Genomic DNA, 27,197 nt, shown 5'->3' on the forward strand with positions numbered 1-27,197 from the left:
CGGGCGTGGCTTAGCGAAGGGTAAGCCACAACCTTTCCTTTTTATTTTATTTTTATTTATTGCATAATTATAAAATAAAAAAATAATAAACAACAATGAACACGAACAACTGGGGATACAATAATTACAACCGGAAAACTAGTCTGAGGGAGAGCCGTTGGTCAAAACAACAACAAACTAGCCAATCACCGAAGTGTCCTTTGTGGTAACCAATCATCATAGAGACATACATTACTTGATATTGGTTTGAACTGCTCCCGCTGGTAATCAACATTATCGATGAAGGGTAGCGATTGTGTAATCGGCTTTAAATTGACCATATGGCTGTTTTTCAAACAGCAGCCACAATAAAAAAACCACACACCTGCTTCATATAAACTATCAATCATCAACTGGGTGGACTTCAAGTAGGTCAGTGAAATGATTATGTCGTCTGCTGTAGCTAATTAAGTGTATAATAATGTAATTTTCTGTCTAAAGGTGCCATAAATGTTTAAAGCAGTGAAAAAAACAAGCCACTGCTCAGAGCTGGAATACATAATTTCAAGTTTATCGTAAATACGTTTCCGAGGTTAAAAAATGCACATGAACTCGTTCTGAGGTAACTTGTTTACCACTGGGAAGTTCGGAAATCCCAAATTCCCGAAATGGGCGTACCATAAACTAACATAGACGGCCGTGACAGGATTGATTTATTAGTCCTTTATTAGATTTATTAGCACATGTGACTCTACATATAGGCTAATTTTGGTTTTTAATTAGATGTAGCCTAGGAAAGAATAAACCTGGAGTTTATTCTTGTTCATTCCGACAACAACCCTGCTGAAAAAAACAATAGAAACCATTACAAAAATCGTACTGGTTTCCACTAAAAAACCATTACAAACCATCAGCTTTTAACCATTAAAAATGGTTTCCATCACGTAGTGTGTTTTGGGCATATTCCATTAGGATTTAATGGTTTGTACTGGTTCTGACGGTTCCATTACAAATTTGTGTTGGTCTTTATTTGCACATATTTACTAATACACACCACTGCACTACACAGACACACTTATCCAACAACAAATGAACAACCAATCAAATGAGAAAAATTACAAACACTTACAGAGTAGTTGTCTATCAGTCAATTTAATTACTCCTCTCTACACAAATTTGTAATGGAACCATCAGAACCAGTACAAACTGCAATGGGAAACCATTAGTTTTGGTATATTCTCTCGGTGTGTGTGGGAGTTAGCATTTGTTGAGTTAGCATTTGTTTGGTCATTGCCACGTTGGGAGTGAGTTTGTTGGGGGCGTTCCCAGCTGCTTTCAATAACGATACTCAAGTGAGTATAAATAGCGTGATAGTCCGCGGAAGCGGCAGTGTGAAGCCCTCCTTGTGTGAAGACCGACGAGTGTAAAGACTTCAACTCTTCCCTGTGCAAGACCAACGAGTGTAAAGACTTCAACTCTTCCCTGTGCAAGACCAACGAGTGTAAAGTCTTCAACTCTTCCCTGTGCAAGACCAACGAGTGTAAAGACTTCAACTCTTCCCTGTGCAAGACCAACGAGTGTAAAGTCTTCAACTCTTCCCTGTGCAAGACCAACGAGTGTAAAGACTTCAACTCTTCCCTGTGCAAGACCAACGAGTGTAAAGACTTCAACTCTTCCCTGTGCAAGACCAACGAGTGTAAAGACTTCAACTCTTCCCAGTGCAACTCCTCCCGAACAAGGACCCCGGCAAGGCACTTGAGTATCATCTTCCTTTTCATTATTTGTGTTTGCCTCTAATTCCTATCTGGCCTTTTCTCTGATCTGTATTCACCATGTGCTTTCAAATCTCAACTATAACTACTAGCACTCGTAAATCACGCTCTGTACGCACGAGACGCCGTAATCCTAATAATTTGCGCTATATCCTAACATCCTCTGCTACTTTACTCTCTATTCCAATTGGTCTCTGGAATTGCCAGTCGGCTGTAAACAAAGCAGACTTTATTTCATGGTAAATGGTAAATGGACTGCATTTATATAGCACTTTTATCCAAAGCACTTTACATTTTTGCCTCACATTCACCCATTCATACACCGACGGCGATGTCAGCCATGTAAGGCGCCATCAGCTCATCGGGAGCAGCTGGGGTTAGGTGTCTTGCTCATGGACACTTCGACACTTGGTCAGGTGGAACCGGGGATTGAACCACCAACCTTCTGGTTTGTAGACAACCTACATGAACCACTGAGCCACTGCCGCCCCAGTGGATTTCATCTATTGGGACTCATTCTCAGCTTAGCCTCATGGCCCTAACTGAGACCTGGATCAAACCAGAGGACACTGCCACTCCTGCAGCCCTCTCAACCAATTTAACTTTTTCACACACTCCTCGGCCTATTGGGAGGGGTGGGGGTACTGGTTTGCTTATCTCAAATGATTGGAAATTTGATCCATTACCGTCTCTACCGGCCAATTCATTTGAATCGCACTCAATCACTATTACTCACCCTGTTAAAATCCATGTGGTAGTGGTCTATCGTCCTCCAGGTCACCTCGGTAACTTTGTGGAGGAGTTGGATGTGTTACTTTCTAGCTTCCCTGAGGATGGCACTCCACTGATTCTGCTTGGCGACTTCAACATCCATCTTGATAAACACCTAGCCGCAGACTTCAGCACTCTACTGACTTCATTTGACCTTAAGTTAGTATCTACTACGGCTACTCACAGATCAGGTAACCAATTAGACCTGGTCTACACACGCAACTGCTCCACAGACAACACTTTAGTTACTCCATTACACACCTCAGACCACTTTCTCATCACTCTTAACCTCATACTGACTCCTGATACAAAACGTACTCCTACACAGATTACCTTTCGGCGTAATCTACGCTCACTCTCTCCCTCTCGCCTATCCACTATGGTTTCATCTTCACTCCCTCCACCTGCTCAGTTCTCAGCACTGGACACTAACAGTGCTACCGACACTCTTTGCTCCACTCTAACATCCTCCTTAGACAGTTTTTGCCCCCTTTCATCCAGACCAGCCCGCCCCACCCCATCTGCCCCCTGGCTGTCTGATGTTCTCCGTGAACATCGCTCTGGACTCAGGGCGGCAGAGAGGAAATGGCGGAAATCTAAAAACAATACTGACCTTGCCTTTTATCAGTCTCTTCTCTCTTCTTTCTCTACAAATGTCTCCACTGCTAAAACAACATACTACCACAACAAAATCAACAATTGCTCTGACTCTCGCCAACTCTTTAAAACATTCTCCTCTCTCCTTTGTCCACCTCCTCCCCCTCCTTCATCAACTCTTACAGCTGATGACTTTGCATCATTTTTCACCAACAAAACAGCTCTCATTAGCAAACAGTTCTCCTCATCACAAACTGACACGCACATCTCAACAACTAACACGAACACGCTTCCATCCTTCTCTCCGAGGCAGATATTTCTAAACTCATCCTTTCCAATCACCCTACTACCTGTCCACTTGATCCTATACCCACTCACCTCCTTCAGGCTATTTCTTCTTCAATCACTCCTGCACTGACTCACATTGTCAACACTTCTCTTCACACGGGAACCTTTCCCACAGCATTTAAGCAGGCTCGGGTAACCCCACTGCTTAAGAAACCCTCTCTGAATCCAGCACTTTTAGAAAACTACCGACCGGTATCCCTTCTGCCTTTCATTGCAAAGACCCTTGAGCGAGTTGTGTTCAATCAACTCTCTATGTTTCTTGAAAGGGATAACCTCCTAGACAACAACCAATCCGGCTTCAAAAGCGGCCATTCGACCGAGACTGCCTTGCTCTCGGTAACTGAGGCACTGAGACTGGCAAAAGCAGCTTCCAAATCCTCAGTGCTCATTCTGCTGGATCTGTCTGCTGCTTTTGACACAGTTAACCACCAGATCCTTCTGTCAACACTTAAGAAGACGGGGATCTCAGGAACTGCCCTCCAGTGGTTCAGGTCTTACCTCTCTGGTAGGTCCTACAGGGTGTCATGGAGAGGTGAAGTGTCTAAGTCACATAATCTAGCTACTGGGGTTCCCCAGGGCTCAGTCCTTGGACCACTTCTCTTCTCTATCTACATGTCATCATTAGGTTCTGTCATTCAGAAACACGGCTCCTCCTATCACTGCTATGCTGATGACACTCAACTCTACTTCTCATTTCAACCAGATGATCCTACAGTCAGTGTTCGTATCGCTGCCTGTCTGACAGACATTTCTGACTGGATGAAAGAGCATCATCTTAAACTCAATCTTGCAAAGACAGAATTACTTGTTTTCTCAACCAACCCAGCACTTCATCAAAATTTCTCCATTCAGCTTGGTTCATCGACCATAACTCCATCAAGGACAGCCAGGAACCTTGGATTTGTGATTGATGACCAGTTAAACTTCACTGACCACATTACTGCAACAGCCCGGTCCTGCAGATTTGCTTTATACAACATTAGAAAGATTAGACCCTTCCTATCAGAACAGGCTGCACAACTCCTGGTTCAAGCTCTTGTTCTCTCCAGACTGGATTATTGTAATGCTCTTCTGGCTGGGCTTCCAGCATGCACTATCAAACCCTTGCAGCTGATCCAGAATGCAGCGGCGAGAGTGGTCTTTAATGAGCCGAGGAGAGCGCATGTTACTCCTCTCTTCATCAAACTGCACTGGTTGCCAATGGCTGCTCGCATCAAATTCAAGGCACTAGTTCTCGCCTACAAAACAACCACTGGCTCTGCACCAATATACCTAAACTCACTTGTTCAGACTTACACACCCTCCAGAAGCTTGCGTTCTGCGAGCGAGCGGCGCCTCGTGGTTCCTTCCCAAAGAGGCATGAAATCGCTCTCACGGACATTTTCCTGGACCGTTCCCACCTGGTGGAATGACCTGCCGATCTCAATTCGTGCTGCCGAGTCTGTAGCCATTTTTAAAAAACATCTTAAGACACATCTTTTCCATTTGCACCTGACCAATAAAGAATAGCACTTACTGATCACCACAGCAACGACGAAAAAGCGCACACTCCTGGATCATATCTACGTCTCTCATCCGGATTTGTGCCTTCAGGCGGGTATGTTACATAGTTATCATAACTATCAGAATCCAGTGTTCTGTATTTTGTGTACATGAGTTTTTGTTGTAGATGGCTATTGCTGCGCGTTTAGCTAGAATACAAAACCAACCCATTGGGCCACTGAATCTGCATTAACGACAACAGCTGGGGCAACAGCCTTAGTCCTAATGGGTTGTTATCATAGCTATCAAAATCCAGTGTTCGGCATTTTTCGTACGTGAGTTTTTGTTGTAGATGTCTATTTAAAAAAAAAAAAAAAAAAAAAAAAATTTGTGTACTGTGCTAATTAATTGAGATTTCTTACAGCTCTTACAGGTTGTTGGCCTTGTTTGTTTCGTTGCTTCTATTACTCTCCTCCTTTTTTGTAAGTCGCTTTGGATAAAAGCGTCTGCTAAATGATTAAATGTAAATGTAAATGTATACATGATTTCAGTCAATATCACATCTCTGCATATACTAACTATATATGAGTTCAGTCAATGACATACACGAATTTGTGATGGAAACACTTTTATTTCAACACAAAATGAAACACTCAAATTTTACTCCACATGAATAATTTACAATTCCAACTTGATAGCAAACTGAACTTTGCTGAGGAAAAAAACAAAACCCAAAAAACAATAATAAAATACATTGAACACAGTGTCATGGCCATCAATTAAAGATAATGAACGGATTAGTTCCCCCCAAAATGAAAATTGATATACAGAGAAACAAAGAGAAACCGAAGATCGCACACAAGTTACTGAGCTCTTAAACATGATAGAAGAGCTGAAGGAATCTAATGAAGGCCGATACTTCACTAATGAGATGTTTGAGGAGGCAGCGATCTCCACTGAACAGAGAAGAGAAATGATAGAAGAAAATAAAAAAGGAAAAATCAGGCTGAAGAATTGAAGCCAAATATGATGCGGAAATCAAACTCATGAGAATAGTACGGAGCCCCTAAAGGGACGTGGTGGAGGAATTTTTTTAGGTGGGGAGATATTTTTTTTCTCTAAACCTTTTGCGTTCCCTCGCAAAGACATTTGCGTTCCCTCGCAAAACTTTGCGTTCCCACGCAAAGTTTTGCGAGGGAACGCAAATGTCTTTGCGAGGGAACGCAAATGTCTTTGCGAGGGAACGCAAAGTTTTGCGAGGGAACGCAAATGTCTTTGCGAGGGAACGCAAAGTTTTGCGAGGGAACGCAAATGTCTTTGCGAGGGAACGCAAAGTTTTGCGAGGGAACGCAAATGTCTTTGCGAGGGAACGCAAATGTCTTTGCGAGGGAACGCAAATGTCTTTGCGAGGGAACGCAAAGTTTTGCGAGGGAACGCAAATGTCTTTGCGAGGGAACGCAAAGTTTTGCGAGGGAACGCAAATGTCTTTGCGAGGGAACGCAAAAGGTTTAGGGGAAAAAAATACCTCCCCACCTAAAAAAATTCCTCCACCACGTCCCTTTAGGGGCTCCGTAGAATAGGACTAGAGGAGAAGAAAGTGAAGCTGGAGAACAAGTTCAGAGAGAAACAGGAAACACTGAAGAGAAAGAAAAATCGGAGCGGATGAAAAAAGAGGAGGATGATCAGATACGATCTGAAGAGGAAAAACAGCTAAGAGATGAATATGATCAAAGAGTAGAAGAGATTGGGAGAAAGAGATTGGCAACCAGAGACTACAGTATGAAAAACAACAAAAAGAAAGAGAAGAGGAAGATAGGAAGAGAGAAGAGAAATACAGACAAGATCAAGAAAAGATGAAAACTGAGCAGGAACACATCATGGCAGAGTTAAGAAGAAAACACGAAGAGGAGATGAAAAATAAATATTTAGAGGAACAAATGAGGAAGGAAGAGAAAGAGAGAGAAGAATGGAAGAGAAAAATAAAAGAGGCTGAAGATGACAAAGAGACTCAAGAAGAAATGAAACAACAGCTGAGAGAATGGGAGGAAGAGAAGAAAAGACAGATGAAAGAAAGAGAGGAAGAGGAAAGAGAGATAAAAGAGAGAATTGAGGAACAGCTAAGAGAAAAACAAGAAGAACTGGAGAAAAGAAGAAAGAAATGTAATGCCGAAAGAGAAGAACAAGAACAGATGATGGAGGAGGAGAGAGAAACACAGAGAAAAGAGAGAAAGAAGAAAAATAAAGAATATGAAAAAGAGAGAAATTAAATGAAAAGAGATTATGAGCATCTGGAGCGAGAGAGGAAAGAGGAGTGGGAGAGAAGAAAACGAGAGAAGGTGCAATAAAAAAGGTATTTATGTAAAATCAGTATATAGGCTACTGAAACTGTGTACCGAACGGCAACATGAGAAATGTATTAATTATATACAGTCTTGTTCAAAATAATAGCAGTACAATGTGACTAACCAGAATAATCAAGGTTTTTAGTATATTTTTTATTGCTACGTGGCAAACAAGTTACCAGTAGGTTCAGTAGATTCTCAGAAAACAAATGAGACCCAGCATTCATGATATGCACACTCTTAAGGCTGTGCAATTGGGCAATTAGTTGAAAGGGGTGTGTTCAAAAAAATAGCAGTGTGGCATTCAATCACTGAATCCCCCGCAAAGTCCCTCTGTTAAAAAAAAGGCATGTGCAGAAGAGGTTACAATTTGCCAAAGAACACATCAACTGGCCTAAAGAGAAATGGAGGAACATTTTGTGGACTGATGAGAGTAAAATTGTTCTTTTTGGGTCCAAGGGCCACAGGCAGTTTGTGAGACGACCCCCAAACTCTGAATTCAAGCCACAGTATACAGTGAAGACAGTGAAGCATGGAGGTGCAAGCATCATGATATGGGCATGTTTCTCCTACTATGGTGTTGGGCCTATTTATCGCATACCAGGGATCATGGATCAGTTTGCATATGTTAAAATACTTGAAGAGGTCATGTTGCCCTATGCTGAAGAGGACATGCCCTTGAAACGGTTGTTTCAACAAGACAATGACCCAAAACACACTAGTAAACGGGCAAAGTCTTGGTTCCAAACCAACAAAATTAATGTTATGGAGTGGCCAGCCCAATCTCCAGACCTTAATCCAATTGAGAACTTGTGGGGTGATATCAAAAATGCTGTTTCTGAAGCAAAACCAAGAAATGTGAATGAATTGTGGAATGTTGTTAAAGAATCATGGAGTGGAATAACAGCTGAGAGGTGCCACAAGTTGGTTGACTCCATGCCACACAGATGTCAAGCAGTTTTAAAAAACTGTGGTCATACAACTAAATATTAGTTTAGTGATTCACAGGATTGCTAAATCCCAGAAAAAAAAAATGTTTGTACAAAATAGTTTTGAGTTTGTACAGTCAAAGGTAGACACTGCTATTTTTTGAACACACCCCTTTCAACTAATTGCCCAATTGCACAGCCTTAAGAGCGTGCATATCATGAATGCTGGGTCTCATTTGTTTTCTGACAATCTACTGAACCTACTGGTAACTTGTTTGCCATGTAGCAATAAAAAATATACTAAAAACCTTGATTATTCTGGTTAGTCACATTGTACTGCTATTATTTTGAATAAGACTGTATATATTTCCAGAGCTAGCTATAGCTAATATATATATACACTTTTATAATAAGAATATCACTATTTTTTTAAATAAAAAAAAAAAAAAAATCATGCAAACTAAGTTTATTTTAACTAGACAAAAGATTGGTTGTTATAAAATCGTTATTGGTGTCAATAAACCTATATAACTGAACAGCTCGATTGTGGTCTCAGCCTTGATAACGTGCACATTAAGTTAGCCGTGATACACAAGCTGCACGATTAAGTCGTTTATCGAAACGAAAAGCTGCAATTTCAACGTGTTAAAGCATCCAGATTTGTAGCCATGTTAATAACGTTTGTAAGAAACCAAACCATTAGTAAATCCGGTGAACAGCCAGTCACATGCTGTGGAACTGAGATTCACTTTTCGCCAGAGAAGCAGTGAGATGAATTTCTCTCTTCTGCAGATTATTACATGGTTGACAAATATTAAAAGCCAAATTAAAGCCTTATTTATACTTTTGCTGTCTCCGCTGACTGCGCGCGCTCCTCCCCAAACAGACGAGGCATTTATACTCGCCGCGCTCGCCGTTGTGCTATTCTTTGAAACGACAGAGGGCGATTCGGAGTAACTGTTCTATAAACCAACAGGAAAAGCGTAGAGAAGAAGTGGGCTGACGTGCACAGGTGATATTTATTTTAGTACATTTCGTCAAAAACCACACTACAAAACTCAGTAAACCTTGATATTAATACTTGTGACATGAGAACAAAATATATGCCATACCTGTCAAGTGTCCCGTTTTGGCCGGGAGAGTTCCGTATTTTACCATTCTTTCCCGCTGTCCTACCATATTCGTATTTTCTCGTAAGTCTCCCATATTTTAACCTACATTATTAAAAAATAATAACACTGAAGGAAAAAAACAAAATCATTTCCAATCTGAGTTCTGTAACTAGCCTCGCGATAACCACCATCTCCAGTACCCTACAGTGTATAGATGGCCTTTGTCGTGAGGTTAGTGTGTGAGGTCAGATGACGAGTGACAACGCGGGGGAAAAAAAAACAGAGACGGATGATGGACGTAACGATAGAGACGGAAGGCGCTCCTGCCATAAAACCCTAACCCTCGTGTAAATACCGTCATCAATGGCACAGCGAATTTATTTTTCTGAAGAGGAGCAGGAAGATCTGTGCGACAGCGGAAGATCTTTTAAAGTGACAGTAACCACTTAGTAATTGAATCAATGCAATCTGTAATTGCTCACTACATATGCTCTGCTCTTGACTTAATAGCTTCAGTACCTTTAATAAGGATAACTTATGCTGTGCAAACTGATTACAATTTATGTATATTTCCTACTTGTTAAGTTGTTTTACAGGTAGGAAGAGCACAGGTACAAATAAAATGTATTATTATTATGAGTTTATGTAAGGATTTATAAACCCTCTCTCTTTCACCAACACAGTACTGTGAAGGATTTCATAAATTAGAATAGTTAAGTTAAGGCTTTAGGAAAGGGTTATTGATAAAAACTGTACTGTGAAACCTTTCAGAAATAAAAAGAAAGGGTTACCTGACCAAAATTATACTGAGAAATTTTGCACAATTTTTGCAAATCACAAATAGTGTATTTGAGCCAGTTTGTCCAGACTAAATGACCATTTTTAAACGTATAAACTGATTTATCTAATGGCTTTTGTTTTTCATTAAACAAGAAAAAGAGGACCGAGCAGTGAGAAACGTGTTTATTGGCAATAGATGTTAAAGATGAAAAACACCTACTTTTACATTCCTGACTAACAGAGCCAAGGGGTTTATGGACAAGTGCTCTGCGGTGAAAAAAATCACAAATCAAGCAGGTCAAGATGACACCGGTTTCAGTCTTCTAAGTGTCCAACTTTTGGAGCTATGTGCATATCTTTACTGCCGTATGAAACAACCTTTCACAATAGATAATACTTTACATGATGTCTGTTAGAGAGCAGTTGATCTGTTTAATAAAACATCTTACTCACCTGTTGGGTAATATAAAAAAACCCTATCCTCTCTGCATCGATTTTACAACACGTCAAATCTCTCAGTTCTCTCCATCTCCGAAAGCCAAACAGATGTTGAGCTTTGTCTCGTTCTCTTTTTTCCAGCAGACTCTCCTATGTTCAATGTTTGCTTAAAATGGATGATCCTCCAGAGGCTGGATATTTAGCAGCTCCATGTAAACCTTTCTCGCTCGTTGTGATAACTCTGTCATTGTGACCTCTGCTACTCCCATACCAGACATGCATCAAGGCAGCCAGAGCAACCTTTCTCTCTTTACAGATGTGGACACTGTGATTTTGCCAAGTAAGACATCCTGGAACAACATTCCTGTCTGAAATGTTGTCCTAACCCTATCCCCACTTAACCCTACCCACAACTTTCCCCTAAAATAATAGGGAAAGCATAGTTGAATATCACATAACCCTGGTTGTAAGCCAAACATAATCTTGACATAAACTGTAAATTTAAAACTGAAATGTTTTTGGAGAACCAAAAAAGATGCTAGCAACGCCAAGGTCATGGTTTTGATTCCCAGGGAAAGCAAGAAATGACGATGTAAAAATGTGAACCTTGAATGCAATGTAAGTCGCTTTGGATAAAAGCGTCTGCCAAATGCATAAATGTAAATGTAAATGTTAATCCAGGAACATGTTGTAATTGGTGAAATCACGTTCACGCATGGCCAAGTGACATATGTACGCAATTTCCCACAAAAATCATCCTGATAGGTCTACAATATAATAACTTTCAACAGGCTTACCATAGTGAATCGAAAACCTATTTTGGGAGAATGCTATTAGGCTCAAACTTTGTCAAAGGGCATCTCAAATTAAAGGCACCTCTGAAGGCAGCCTTCATGTCATGTCCTTCACAGGGTCTTACTCCAAACACACACAACCCTTTGCGCACATTTCAATCCACAAAGAAGAATTTCATCTGTTCTGTTCTACGTAGAAGGGGTGCTTCTCAATATCTCTCCTCGTTTCCTCGCTCCTCCGTCCTCCATCCTATGACCCGGAAACCGATGGAGCTCAGCCATCTTGTAGGAGATCTCAAACCTCTAATTGCACCGCGAGGAGGTGAGGATGGAGGAGTGAGGAGGCTTCCTGAGGAGTCATGAGCGAGGATACACTGGAGTGTCCTTTGCGAAAGTATTTTATCGACTAAACGTGACAAGCATTAATTCTCCTCCCCTTCACATCGTGCCACAGTTTATTAATCATTATTATTATGTTTACATGTACAAGACACAAATGTTTGTCAAATAACAACACCTGACAGAAACACATAGAAACTAATATTATACAACAAAAAAGCAGTTAATAACTGGAATTCGTTGTTAAAGGGTTACTTCAGCGATTAGCATATGGCTTTGTATCAGTAGAAACCCTGGAGTATATTCAAATGATCGTGCTCCCCCCTCTTATATCCCCCTGAGACGAGAGATTTATGCATTTTATTTCTGGAAAAATTCCTCTCGTGACGCAAATTGACGATATTTGTGTCACGAGAGGAATGTTTGGCCAAAGGCTAAAGACTACAGCCAGCAGAGGGAGCCATTCCCGCATGTTTTCAACTCGTGCATGGGGAATGGAGATCACACTCACAGCTCAGCTCAGCTGCAGGCATTCATTTAAACGGATGCTAAGCAATGTAAGTGTTTTAACTTCTCAAATTAATTTCTATGAAAGTTAAGCTTCCAAAGGCATGAACTGAAAACGCGTTGTGAATGTATGCCGCGAGTGTGGTCGCGATTACTTCAGCTCTCATCACGAGAGCTCATCAGCTCATTTATTACATTTAACGTCATCTGACTCCTAATCTGAGTTAGTGCTGTGAGACTCACGCGGCGACTCGATCGTTATATTGAACACACACGTTCAGTATTTAATTGTACTTTCTGAACTCAGTCACTGTAATCCAGTAGCGGTGGCTGTGGGAGTGGCCTCACGGCAGTGAAGCATTCTGGGAATTGTAGTCTTTCATCCCCATGAGACAAAAATACATTTTCTCTTTTCTCAGTCTAGAAGGCACCAAATTCAAAAATAATTTCACATTTCTACTACATTAATGACCCAGTTTAAATACAGATTCATCTTCCCAGCGCTGAAGTACCCCTTTAATAATGACTGGTAATATTGATTAAAATATGGACGAATGTGGTATTTTGTGGAGGCTGAAGCTTACAATATAAATTATCGCTAATGTTCAAGAATCCTGACTAAATCCAGCGGTGTCATCATTAACTGATGCCGCTTTGAAGTGACGTTAAAGGGAGCGAGGATATATCAATTCACTTGATTCAGTTCTTCCGCCCTCGCATCCTGAAGGGGCGGAGCTAAGGCGGGAGGAAAGGAAGCTAGGAAAGGAAACGAGGATGCACAAATAAGAATTGGGAAGCACCCCTGATCTGGAGACTACGTAGGTGTTAGTGCTTAGAGGATGATGTATAGGGTCACTTTGAAAGGAGCGCCTCCTCCTGCCCAGGAGCGGACTAGCAATCCCCTAATCAGTCCTTACAAGCAAGTTCTTTAATTTTCCTGATATATATCACAGGGCCGAATAAATGTTGCATTTGACAGGGTTTATTTAATATAAATTACATTTCAATTGTACATGCATAAGTGCACTTAAATAAAGCATTTGCTCTAGTCTCAGTTATTCTGTGAGATTACAGGGAAATAACCATTCTGGTGGCTTTTGAAATGCAGTGCAGCTCAGATGAACACTATTCTGTTAGTACTGTTAATATCTGATGTGTTAAGGGTTTAAACCTCTTCAGGCAGTGCTGAATCAACAGGTTTAGTTCAGAGTTCAGAAACGTTCCAGACTCCCCTCCCCTCATCATCTTCATCATGTTTGGCACCCTGATCTCAGGCTGGTCTGAGGTCAGTTGACCTGCTGTTCAGAGTCAGTATCGCTGTAGATATTACTGACGATATGAGTCAGATCCAAACTCTGGGTCAACATCACAGTGAGAACCTCGTCCGCCTCGATGCCCTCCATGAACTCATCCAGAGACAGCTCACCTAAACACACACAGTTACACATGTAAATCATTTTGTTTTCTTTACATATTTAAATAGAATTGATGAATAGACAGATTACCGTCTCCATTAACATCAATCTTGTTAAACACCATGTCAGTCATGTCCTCAGCAGAAATCTCCTGTTCTAATCCGTTAATGGCTTGAACGGCCTACAGCAGAAAAACAATAAGAGACGAGAGTGAGCAGACATTCAGTGGCACTAATAAGATGAGCTGAAGAGAAACACAGACGCCACTGAATTAAACATGACACCTTGAAGATCAGCAGCAGCTCGTCGCGGTCGATGCATCCGCTGCCGTCCATGTCGAAAAGTTTGAAGTACCAGCGCAGCTTCTGCTGAACACCGCCCTTCAGAACCAAACTCAGAGCAGCGACGTACTCCATGAAGTCTATACAGCCGTCCTGACAACACACACACACACACATACAATACATTTAACACAATACACAATAACAACATTGTACCACAGCTCATAGATATTGATCAATTCTTGTAAACGGAAGCTCAAGCATGTTCACTTGACTTGCGAGAACCGATGATGTTCATTATCGTGTTACGCAGTCATGGGCGTCGGAACCATCGCATGTGGGTGGGACAAGACCCGCCCACTTTTTAAGACCAATGAAATTGGACCCACTCACTTTTACTGTCTCTAATGCAGTGCATGTCTGTTCACTTACTCCTAAATAATAAACACTTTATTATTAAACACGTTAGATGCTTTAATTACACGTTTAGAATATTTTCTTATTTTCATTGAAAATAAATGCCTTTCCGATCTGACATGTAATATGAAAAGGGGAGTAGAGCAAGTAAGGCAAAAGGCGAATTCCAATGAGGTTCATTCTCATGTTTCACATCAGGTTTGAGTTTCAGCAAGAGCCAATAAAGTTCATTCTCCTGTTCCGCAGCACGTTTGAGCTTCTCAAGAACCAATTAGCTTTATTCTCATGTTTCACATCAGGTTTGAGCTTCAGCAAGAGCCAATGAAGTTCATTCTCATGTTTACGCAGGATGTTTGAGCTTTAGCGAGAACCATTGAGGTTCATTCTCGTGTTACGCAGCACGTTTGAGCTTCTCAAGAACCAATTAGCTTTATTCTCGGGTTTCACAGCACGTTTGAGCTTCAGCGAGCGCCAATGAGGTTAATTCTAGTGTTATGCAGCACGTTTGAGCTTCAGCAAGAACCAGAGGTTTGTTCTTGTGTGCCAAGTACAAACCCGATTCCAAAAAAGTTGGGAAGTTTCAAATATCAATATTTTATTCAGAATACAACATAGATTACATATCAAATGTTTAAACAGAGAAAATGTATAATTTTAAGATAGAAATAATTTGATTTTAAATTGCATGGTATCAACACATCTAAATAAAGTTGGGCCAAGGCCATGTTTCCCCCTGTGTGTCATCCCCTCTTCTTTTTATAAAAGTCTGCAAAAGTCTGGGGACTGAGAAGACAAAGTTGCTCAAGTTTAGGAATAGGAATGTTGTCCCATTCTTGTCTAATACAGGCTTCTAGTTGCTCAACTGTCTTAGGTCTTCTTTATCGCATCTTACTCTTTATGATGCGCCAAATGTTTTCTAATGGTGAAAGATCTGGACTGCAGGCTGGCCATTTCAGTGCCGGATCCTTCTTCTACGCATCCATGATGTTGTAATTGATGCCGTATGTGGTCTGGCATTGTCATCTTGCGTTAGGAGATCCCTCAGCAGAATCAATGCACGGAAAGCCCTGGGTCCTGACAACATACCTGGGTGTGTATTGAGAGACTGTGAATTGGAACTTACCAATGTCTTCACAGACATTTCCAACATCTCACTAAGTCAGGCTGTTGTCCCCACATGCTTCAAGGCTACCACCACCATCATTCCAGTCCCAAAGAAGTCATCTCCATCCTGCTTCAATGACTACATTCCGGTCGCACTTACTCCCATCCTCATGAAGTGCTTTGAATGACTAGTCATGCACCACATCAAGTCTGTTCTCCCCTCCTCCCTAGACCCTTTTCAGGTTGCATATCGGCCCAACTGCTTGACCGGTGACGCCATCACCACTGCCCTCCATCCTGCCCTCACAAATCTGGACAAAAAAGACTCCAGTTCAGCATTCAACACAATCATCCCTCAGCAGCTCACTCACAAACTGGTCCAGCTGGGGCTCAACATCTCTCTGTGCAACGACTGTTGGACTTCCTGGCTGGAAGACCTCAGGCAGTACGGGTTGGCAGTAGCACATCCAGCAACATCACACTGAACACGGGGCTCCCCAAGGATGTGTGCTGAGCCCTCTCCTCTTTACTCTGCTTACCCACGACATCACACCATCATACATGCATCAGTTTAAATCTAGACTAAAAACACATCTCTTTACTATGGCATACACATAGAACATTTTTAACTTTCATTATTCAAATCAATTGACTGATTGTTAGGCTGCATTAACTAGGTCATCCGGAACCGGGAACACTTCCCATAACACCTGATGGACTCGTTACATCATAAAAAGAGTGGCATCTACGCTAATGTTAGTCTCTCTGTTTATCCCGAGGTTTACTGCAGTCGGCCAGATTCAGGCCATGACGGATCGGATGGAGGACCTGCGTCTGGACATGACTAATACATCTGCTGAGCTGTGTCCCACAGTGTCTCCTCTGAATTTGCCTCACCGGCACGTCATCCTCAATAAACCTGTCTCTTGCGTGATACCCAGAAATTTTGAATATTCCAATCTAAAATGATTTCTGACCTGTAAGGTTGCCAGAATAATAATCATACATGGTGTGTTAATAGGCCAGAGGAGAACTGAGTCTGGTTTCTCTAAGGTTTATTTTTCTCCATCACGCCCTGATGGAGTTTTGGTTCCTTTGGTCGCCTTTGGCTTGGCTTGCTCAGTTGGGGACACCAAAAATTACGATCCAAGTTATTCTTAACTAAATATACAAATAAAATTAATTATTTATTTAATTCTATAAACTATAATACTGATCTGCCAACATTGTCGCTCTATGATAAATTAAAATAAGCTGATAACATCACTGTTTTCTCCAGTACGACTGTACAGCCAAATCTAATTCTGCTGCAGTATTGTCCTGTTTGACACTGAAGCTGCTTTGACACAATCGGCATTATAAAAGCGCTGTATAAATAAAGTTGATTGATTGATTGATACAACTCCAACCTTTTCATTAAGTTTGCGGACGACACGACTGCGGTGGGTCTCATGAGCAACAGAGATGAGACGAACTACAGAAGTGAGGTGAGCAGCCTGACCGAGTGGTGCAATGACAACAATCTTGCTCTGAATGTGGAGAATGTGAAAGAGATTGTTGTTGACTCCAGGAGAGAGCGCACACAGCATACTCCTCTGTCCATCAACAATACGACTGTGGAGAGAGTGAGCAGCACTGAGTTCCTGGATGTGAACATCACAGAGGATCTCTCCTGGACTAACAACACCACAGCACTGGCCGAGAAAGCACAGTGTTGTCTCTACTTCCTCCGCAGGCTGAGAAGAGATCGAGCCCCGGCCCCCATCATGTGCACCTTCTACAGAGGCGCCATCGAGAGAATTCTGACTAGCTGCATCACTGTGTGGTATGGCGCTTGCATTGGTCCTGTGGAAAGATACTTCAATACATATTGATACCAGCTGCAAAGATCGTTGGTGTCTCTCTCCCTTCCCTCTGGGACATCTACGGCCCCCGTGAAGCAGTCTCCATTGTAGGTGATCCCACCCGATACACAGCTTCTTCAGTCCGCTGCCATCAGGGAGGAGACTGCGGAGTCTCCAGGCGAGGACTAGCAGACTGAAGGACAGCTTCACACATCAGGCTGTAAGAAGCTGAACTCCCTCCAGACCTTTCCCCCTCCCTCCTCTCTTTTCACTGAACTCTAATCCTCTGAACCCTAGACTAAAATCCTTGACTAAAAGAGATTAAAGACTGTTCTGTGCACTTTATCGTTTTAACAGACTGTATAAGCTCATCCGCACTACACTCATATTATTATTATCATTTTATTATTATTAATTGCACTTTATGTTTTGTGTTAAACATACTTTTAGTTTGCATTATATATCATTTAACTGTACTTATCTGTATTCTTTTGTCGACCGTTAGTGTCTAGTGTTAACTGTATGCTCCATGGGTCAGAGAGTAACGACATTTCAAATCTCTGTATGTTTGTACTGTACATGTGATAGAATTGGCAATAAAAGCTGGCTTTGACTTGGACCTTTCAGCACTGATGGCCTTTCCAGATGTGTAAGCTGCCCATGCCACACACACTCATGAACCCCAGACCATCAGAGATCAGCTTCTGAACGGAGCGCTGAGAACAACTTGGGTTGTCCTTGTCCTCTTTAGTCCGGATGACATGGCGTCCCAGTTTTCCAAAAAGATCTTCACATTTTGATTCGTTTTCCACTTTGCCACAGTCCATTTTATGTGATGCAGAGCCGTCTAAGGGCTGAAGATCACGGCCATCCAGTTTGGTTTTGACCCTTGACCCTTACACACAGAGATTGTTCCAGATTCTCTGAATCTTTGGATGATATTATGCTCTGTAGATGATGATAACTTCAAACTCTGTGCAGTGTTTCTCTGAGAAACTCCTTTCTGATATCGCTCCACTATTGTCCGCCGCAGCATTGGGGGAATTGGTGATCCTCTGCCCATCTTGCCTTCTGAGAGACTTCCTTATATGTACTTTTAACTTTTCCGGCCTCTTATTGCTACCGGTCCCAACTTTTTTTGGAATGTGTAGCTCTCATGAAATTGAAAATGAGCCAATATTTGGCATGACATTTCAAAATGTCTCACTTTCAACATTTGATTTGTTATATTTATTCTATTGTAAATAAAATATAAGTTTATGAGATTTGTAAATTATTGCATTCCTTTTTTATGCACAATTTGTAGTGTCCCAACTTTTTTGGAATCGGGTTTGTAGGTTCGGTTGAGCTTTTGTTTGTGTTTGCTGATAAAAACATAAAAGCCTAAATTCAATCTGTTCATCATATAAAGTGATTGAGTCTCTTCAGAATATTTGGACTAGACTGCTAGATTCAAATGGTTTAGTTTTAAGATCTCTTTATGTTTTTTGACGCATCAAAGTGGTAGTTGGGTAGCTGTCAATGGAGGGTCAGAAAGCTCCCAGATTTCATCAAAAAGCCTTTGATTTGTGCTCCAAAGATGAACAAAAGTCAGGGTAAGAGTGAGTAATTAATGAGAGAATAAAAATTATTGTGTGAACCAACAACGTTACATACTGATTTATAGTTTATTTATATTAATTTATTTAGCAGGTTCGTGGAAATCTAAGCAGCAATAATAATACCTGATTTGATCTTAAGAGTCAGCATTGTATATCTTTGATTTCTCCAATCATACATACACACATTTGTGAAAACGACCTTTTATCAAAAGTTCTTCACAACATTTTATAAATGAGGCCCCGGGTCTTCTGTTTTTTTTTTTGGTGACCATGTAAAGATGGGTCACTATGAGCAATAGTGCTTCGTAAACCAAGCAATAATACAGATATTAATCCATGACGTGATATTATAGGCGTTCATGGAAAGTTACGTGGAATGAATGCCGTTCTCAGAAATAAGTAGAGCAGTCAATGAGGAGTTTACACACTCCAGTTAACCAGATTACCGGCTTTAATGGGTCTGAGCTAAGATCTCTGACCTTGTGCAGTGCTGCTGTTTGATCTGAGTTTACTGTATTAACACAGATCTCATTACCCACAATTCTCAGCTGAAATGAAGCAGAAGGGATTTGAGGCCATCTCTGAACGATTCCAAAGTCAACCCTCACGGTAATATATCTGCTTTGAGCTCCCTGGGCTCTTGGCACTTTGAAGAATCAAGTTTATACTTAATGAAATTTCCGAATTGCCCAAAAACTGATTATTAACTTGACAACATTTCAGAAACAATGATGATAACATTGAACAGCACAATAAATAGAATATTAACAGATTGTCTTACGTCGTTTATGTCGAATGTCTTGAACATCGTCTCGACGTACTCGTTGGAGGACTCCGACAGATTCTTCAGCCCGAAGAACTTCTTGAACTCGTAGAAGGTGAGCTGCCCGGACGGACACTCGGTCATGAACTTCCGGTACCACTTGTGAGAGTGGCAGGCGGTCAGCTCCTCCACAGACATGCTGGGCGAGTTCCCCATGATGCTGCTGTAGTAGAGGAGCTTCAGGAGAGATCGCTCATCGGTTCCCTGCACGGACACACACTGAGACACAAGCTCAGCGTGCAGGACAGGGCGAGTGTGTCCCAACCAATTACCACTGACGTCACTCCCTGGGCTGTTCTTTTCCGCTCTGGAAATTACCGTGAATTAATACCTGCTTACAGGGAATCCAAGCTGAGAGTGTCATCATGACCCACTGACCTGAGATCATGACCTCTACTTATCTGTCTGTCTGTCAAACAGGACATTATCTGGACATTATTCCTAACGGTCCAGGAAATAGAAAGGTTTATTGTTGCAACCCTAAACTAACATTCTGCTAATATTACCAATAGTATCCAGCTCCAGCTCTGCAGTTTCAGAACCTGCCCTCGACTATCCGTAACGCACCGACTCTACAGTTGTTTAAATTCCAACTTAAAACTCACCTGTTTTCTTTGGGCAGTAAATAATTATCTCTCGCACCACTTCAGCCTTTAAAGTGATCTTACATCTTTTCATGTTACATGACTTGTTGCTGTTAATTGTTCAGTTTGATTATGTAACTTCTTTGTTGTTGTTGTCTATCTGGAGTTGATTGTTGTACACCTGCTTGTTTATGTGTTATCATGAACAGGCCGATTGTTTTGTACTACATTGTAAAGCGACCTTGGGTTCCTGAAAGGCGCTATAAAAAATAAACAATATTATTATTTATTATTATTAACATGTGTCATACAAAACCCAACAATGGTATTACTTACGCATTTTCAAATCAAAAGATCCCATACTGCAATGCATGCTGGGTACCATTGTTGAGTGTGGCACTATGCTAGTTACCAGAGGAATAGGGTCAGATCCAGAAAAACACTCTACATTTACTGAAAAATATAAACATTTATATACTTTTTAACCTAAATTACTCATCTTGCGCTGCTTTGCGACGCACCATTGGTTGGGTAAACACGTAAAGGACAAAGTACTGCACCAACTGTGATGGTTTGTCTGGATCAGACTCTATTCCTCTGGGATCATCAGAGTCTCTGAAGCTCTTCAACCGCTGGTTCCCATTGAAGTCCATTATATGGAGAAAAATCCTGGAATGTTTTCCTCAAAAAACTGAATTTCTTTTCGACTGAAGAAAAAAAGACATGAAGGATGAGATGGAGGTGAGGAAATTATCAGGATTTTTTCATTTTAAACTGAACTAATCCTTTAAAGCGTTAGTTCAGCCAGAAGTGTAAATAGAGTGATTAATTCCTCCTGTGGTTGGTCAGCCGTCAGTCCTCCGCTCATCTTCACACACAGATGAAGATATTAGTGTTGAAATCCGATGGCTCAGAAAGGCCTTCATTGACACCAATGTCATTTCCTCTCTCAAGACCCATAAAGTATTTATGATCAACACATGCAGGACTTCTTTGTTTTGTTTGCTCTTCTACTTGTTTTGTGAGGAAACTTTAATGATGAACAATGATCAATACGCCTAGTATACTTTCTTTACAAAGAAAAGTATTATAACAAAAATGTTGTTAAAGGGATCCCCTGGTGTTGAGACTTGTATGGCTTAATATAACATAAATGATGTGTCTTACTGAAATATGTAGTAGTAAACCCATGAAAGATCTACGTTATTTAAAAAAATCGATTTTATATTTGGACCATGGGCGGCGCCATTTTGTTTGCGTTCTAGGTTGATGACGTAGAATGGTTGAACTCCTCAATCAGCTGGCGTTACCCGTTGCTATTTTTACCACAACGCAACTCGAAAATTGTTTCAGAGTTAAACAAAACCAATGAATTGCTTTGTAATTGTACTTAAAACACACTCAAACATACATGTGCACACAAACTCACCTACACAAGTCACAAACAGATCGGCGGGCGGGCACACCCTTACTAAAGGAAAATATATTTTAATATATGGAATGATATATTGATGGTATTATAAAATATATTATATATTCATCATGTAATATATTGCAAAATATACAAATGATTGCCGCTTTCAATATATTGTATATTGGAAAATATAAATATTAAATCCCATATATGTGAATATATTGCCTAATGTATTGCATGATATTTTTCAATATACTGCAATATATTTTTGTTTCGTTAGGGCACACACCTGCCAGACTGCTATGTCTCAATCGAGATGTTGGGCTTTATACCAACCGTAATATGTGCGCTTTCACACACAACCCGTAACGGTCCCGGGTCGAGTTGACACGTGACATCCTGATGTGACGTATAACGGCGAGCGATCTCCGCTTCAGCGCGGATAGTAAGGAGCTCCGTGGTCTCGACTTGTGTCCGACATTTCTGCTTGTTTAATTTTAGTTTCTTTTGTATACGAACACTCTCTGCGTTTAAAACACCGACGAGCTCTTCTGGCACTGCAGGGTTGTGTTATTGAAAAAACAAGCTCTAGGAGTCGCTCGATAACTACGCACACGTTGCGGCATTAGTTTCGGCTTTTGTTCACACAGCGCTCGTCCCGGGTCGAATACCGCAATATTACTAGGTCCCCGACCCGGGTCGAATCCCGCAATATTACTAGGTCCCCGACCCGGGTTCAATTCGGTAATCAATTCCGGGACGTGGTGCTTTCACACAGAAGGCGACCCGGCAATGCTCCGGGAATATTGTGGCTCCGACGTGCAGTGTGAAAGGGGCTTATGATATCAACACAGGGAATCGTGAATGAGGGTGATGTATGCGCACAAGCAGTGCGTGTGTTTGCGCCAATCTGTTGGGGTGTGTGTGAGTCTGTGAGAGAAAAAGTTTGTGTGTACATGTATGTTTGAGTGTGTTTTGTTGGTTTTGTTTTACTCTGAAACGGGTAACGCCAGCTGATTGAGGAGTTCAACCATTCTACGTCATCAACCTAGAACGCAAACAAAATGGCGCCGCCCATGGTCCAAATATAAAATCGATTTTTGAAATAATGTAGATCTTTCATGGGTTTTCTACTACATAATTCAGTAAGAGACATCATTTATGTTATATTAAGCCATACAAGTCTCAACACCAGGGGATCCCTTTAAATGATATGTCAAGTGTATATCTTTTATATTTTATAACTGTTTAGAATTGATGAAGGACTAACAGCATCACGTGATCTGTGTGAAAGTACAGTTTAATTTCAGAGTAATATTCAGATTACAATATATCATGGTACAAGAAATAAAATGAAAACATTTAAAGTAAATAAAACTTTCTTTAAAACAGTCTCAAATGATAATGATATATCATGAAACGTTATATCTCAATATAATAATGTGACGATATGTTTCGTTGGTGTAAACAATATGATTCCTGATAAAGTTGTTTTATCAGCTTTACTGTATTAAGGTTTTTATAAGGTTATAGATTTCTGTCCCCCCATTCAAAGTCCATTACTCCTCTCAAACTTAAAAGATTCAATAAATGTCATAAAGGCATCGTAAAAATAACTAATCGAGTGTCTAATCCGAGTCCAAGTCTTCTGAAGAGACGAGCGCTGGTTTATAATGAACAGATTTACTGCGACGCTCATACTGTAATAAACACGGACGCTCAGATGATTGAGAAACAACACCAGAGAGTAAATGTAGAATTAAAGCTAAAGATGAGCTGAACATTTACAGTTTGAGACTAGCGGTCATTCTGACGAGCTTTTTGCGATTAGTTCTGTGACGGATCGCATTGATCATCTGAAGAGCACACACACTCCTCAAAGTCAAAGTGCAAACATCATTTAAATCACCAGATCATATTTAGTTTTAGCATGATTGTTCAAGGCATTTCAGATGGTTTATTCTTATATGTATAGACTTAATGTTAGCAAGAGTGCAGGCAGGAGCTGTGAGTGATAATGCATGAGTAATGCCTGAGAAATTAAAGTTTACGGAGTTTATACGACTATAATGTTAAATATATAATGTATAATGACGCAATGAGGGAATATTTGTGGGTCCTGATAATACACTTATAATAATATTATTCTAATAATGATTAAAAAACCCTCTTAAACTCTGTAATATTGCGATACATATTATATCATGAGTTCGAATCGTGACTCAAGTGTATCATTACACCCCTAATAGTTATGATATCATGATCAGTATCAACAGTGTTTTACCTTCATGAGTTTTCTATCTACACACCAAAAGGACTAAAGGCGACTCGCCTGCGTGGGAGTAAATATGTCAGCAGGAATCGATCATCTATTTTTAATCAATCAAAGAGGGAAACTGAAGCTAGGACTGCAGATGTACCAACCGTCACCAAAGCATTCTGAGTATCAGTCATGCGGATCACTTTCTTCATCCAGTCGGCTCATTATGAAAATATTTGTGCAATCGAATTATCAGGTAAGATGATGTAAAGTTATAACAGCCTTCTGTCCTCACCGTCAGGACTTTCTTCACTGTTGCTTTCATTCTCGTTTGCTAAGCTAAACAGCCAATCAGAGTTTCGAATGGCTGTTTGAAGAATCATTAATGACATAATGTTCATTTTTGGGGGAACCAACCCTTAAAAGTGACTAAACTAACAGTGGACCTTCAGGAGCAGATCTGAAGAGCCCTGATTAAAGGAATAGAAAGAAACACAGTACACTTCACAGACACTACAGAAGACAAGAGCCATAATATCTGGCTCATCAATAAGGTTTAAAAATGTTTCACATGACACTACACCATCTATTTTCCAGCTCCTTTCTTATCCTTTTCTCTTCGTTCAGTTGTTTCTGAAACTCTTCAAGCCTTTCCTTGAACTCCTGAACATGCCGATATCTTCTCTTTATAAAATCATTCAGTTCTTCTTCTTGTTTTCTGATTTCGTCTCGATGTTTCTTCTTCCCCTCCTCTATTTCCTCTTCATGTTTCTGTTTCATTTCATCACACTCTTTTTCTTCTCTTTCTATTATTTCTCTCTCCTCTCTTTCTCTTCTCTTCATCTCTTCTTCTTGCTCTCGTTTCAGCTCTTCCATCATTGTCTCCCATCTCTTTCTCTTCTCCTCTCGTCTCTCTTCATCCTCTTTATTTCTTCTCTTCCACTCCTCTTTCCTCTCTCGCTCCAGCTGCTTATAACGGCTTTTCATTTCAGTTCTCTCTTCTTCACATTCTCTCTCTTTTTCTTCTCTCTCTCTTTTCTGTTTTTCTCTCTCCTCCTCTATCATCTGTTCTTGTTCTTCTCTCTCAGCGTCAAATCTCTCTCTCCTTTTCTCCAGTTCTTCTTGTTTTTCTCTCAGCTGTTCCTCGTGTCTCTCTTTTATCTCTCTTTCCTCTTCTTCTTGTTCTCTGATCTGTCTTTTCTTCTCTTCCTCCCATTCTCTCAGCTGGCGTCTAATTCCCTCTTGTTTCTCTCTGTCATCTTCAGCCTCTTTTATTTTTCTCTCCAATTCTTCTCTCTCTTTCTCCTTCTTTTCCTTCCTCATTTGCTCCTCTGAATCTCTTTTTATCATCTCCTCTTCGTGTTTTCTTCTTAACTCTGCCATGATGTGTTCCTGCTCAGTTTTCATCTTTTCTTGATCTTGCTGATATTCTTCTTCTCTCTTCCTATCTTCTTCTTCTCTTTCTTTTTGCTGTTTTTCATAATGTAATCTCAGATTTTCAATCTCTCTCTTCATCTCTTCTACTCTTTGATTAAATTCCTCTCTTCGCTGTTTTTCCTCTTCGGATTGTTTCTGATCCTCCTCCTCTTGTTTCTTATCCTCCTCCTTTTCTTTCTCCTCAAACTTTCTCCAGAGTGTTTCCTGTTTTTCTCTGAACTTGTTCTCCAGCTTCACTCTTTCCTCATCTGTCTTTTGTTTCTTCTCCTCCAGTCTCTCTATCATGCGTTTAACTTCCATTACATATCTGGCTTTTAACTCTTCAACTTGAGCCTGATTTTTCCTTTCCATCTCTTCTATCATTTCTCTTCTCTGTTTAGTGGAGATCGCTGCCTCCTCAAACATCTCATTAGTGAAGTATTGGCCCTCATTTGATTCCTTCAGCTCTTCTATCATGTTTAAGAGCTCAGTAACTTGTGTCCGATCTCGTGTTTCTCTGTTATTAAAGGCCATGAATCTGTTCCCACAGTCACTGATCAGTTTCTTGAGTTCCTCATTCGTACTTTTCTCTACATATTCTTCAATTGTTTGTCCTTTCAGATCATCTCCTTTAGTGAAGAGAACAATGCTGAACTCTGCTGCTTTTGGGCCAAACATAATCTTTATCGTGTCTAAAGTGTCTTGCTTCTCTTGGGTGATTCTTCCCAAACTCACCACAATAATGAACACATGAGGTCCAGGAGCGGACAGAGAAACACTTTTCACTATTTCTTCCACCACTTGTTCATTTGTCAGTGAGGAGTTAAAGAGTCCTGGAGTATCAACAACAGTGACTGATTTACCATCAACTTCCTTCTGACAAGTAGTGGTCACCAACTGTAAACTGGCTTCACTCTGAAACTTATTTTTTCCGAGGATCGTGTTTCCTGTGGAACTCTTTCCATTTCCTGTCCTCCCAAACAGCAAGATTCTCAAACCTCCTGAATCTGGTGATGAATCTTCATCATCTGAAAATGACAATAATAGAGTTTAGAGATTAACAACAACTGAATAATTTTGGTACCCTGGGCAACAAAGTGCGTTTCTATTAAATATTCCAATGGAAAACAAGAACAAGAAAAAAGCAGAAGAATGCATGCGTTTTGTGGTCTCTAACTTCCTTTGTTACTATCAAAATAAATAAATTTTGTGCAGCCTAATAAACCATCAATCCTTCTTCCAAATGTATTTGTCTAACATATTTTTAGCCCATTAAGATCCTTACAAATTCAGCGCAAAAATATTCATTTTGTTGATATATCTGTTGTTGGATGTCAAATTTAAGTATAAAGGTCAACATGAAATTCAAGTTCCCTTTTGAAAGGGAACTCGAGCTGCGTCGCCTTGCAAACACAACCATATCCAATTCGTCTTCAGTGACTGTCTTGTCTGATTCATAGAGAAACATCATGTCCAAGTGTGTGCACAAGAGGAAGCACGGCTTCAGAAAGTGTGCAGACCCGTGTCCCAGGTTCCTCACACCTGAGGACACACATACACTCTGCGTGTTCTGCCTGGGTGAGGAGCACCCACGGGAGGTTCTTGAAGAAAGAGCCTCCTGTGCGAACTGTGAGCGTCTGTCTCTAAAGACGCTCCGCTCTCGTCTGGCCCTCTTCTCGAGGGAAGAGGGTCCAGCGGCTGGGAGTGGTCCCGCTTCTGCCGAGGCTGAGCGGCGACTTATGTCTTGGGGCTCCCAGCTGGATCTGGCCCGCCGTCTAGAGACGGAGGTTGTGCTCGGCGATGGGCCAGATCACGAGGGGTGGCCGCCGGAGGAGGAGTTGGGTTATA

The 27,197-nt window shown here is 40.9% G+C and overlaps 2 protein-coding genes across 2 annotated transcripts; both read right to left on the bottom strand.

Moving 5' to 3' along the window:
- Positions 1 to 13,129: 13,129 nt before the first annotated feature.
- Positions 13,130 to 19,935, bottom strand: LOC137040814 (guanylyl cyclase-activating protein 1-like). The gene is made up of 4 exons (XM_067416583.1): positions 19,634 to 19,935; positions 13,890 to 14,039; positions 13,696 to 13,786; positions 13,130 to 13,616 (listed from the first exon to the last, which is right to left on the bottom strand). The coding sequence occupies exons 1-4, from the start codon at positions 19,829 to 19,831 to the stop codon at positions 13,477 to 13,479; spliced, it is 579 nt and encodes a 192-aa protein (XP_067272684.1). The 5' UTR covers positions 19,832 to 19,935; the 3' UTR covers positions 13,130 to 13,476.
- A 4,565-nt stretch (positions 19,936 to 24,500) lies between these two features.
- Positions 24,501 to 26,820, bottom strand: LOC137040780 (golgin subfamily A member 6-like protein 22). The gene is made up of 2 exons (XM_067416551.1): positions 26,739 to 26,820; positions 24,501 to 26,377 (listed from the first exon to the last, which is right to left on the bottom strand). The coding sequence occupies exons 1-2, from the start codon at positions 26,818 to 26,820 to the stop codon at positions 24,501 to 24,503; spliced, it is 1,959 nt and encodes a 652-aa protein (XP_067272652.1).
- Positions 26,821 to 27,197: the final 377 nt, after the last annotated feature.

The sequence above is a fragment of the Pseudorasbora parva genome, chromosome 14, assembly GCF_024679245.1.
Source record: "Pseudorasbora parva isolate DD20220531a chromosome 14, ASM2467924v1, whole genome shotgun sequence".
Lineage (NCBI taxonomy): Eukaryota > Metazoa > Chordata > Actinopteri > Cypriniformes > Gobionidae > Pseudorasbora > Pseudorasbora parva.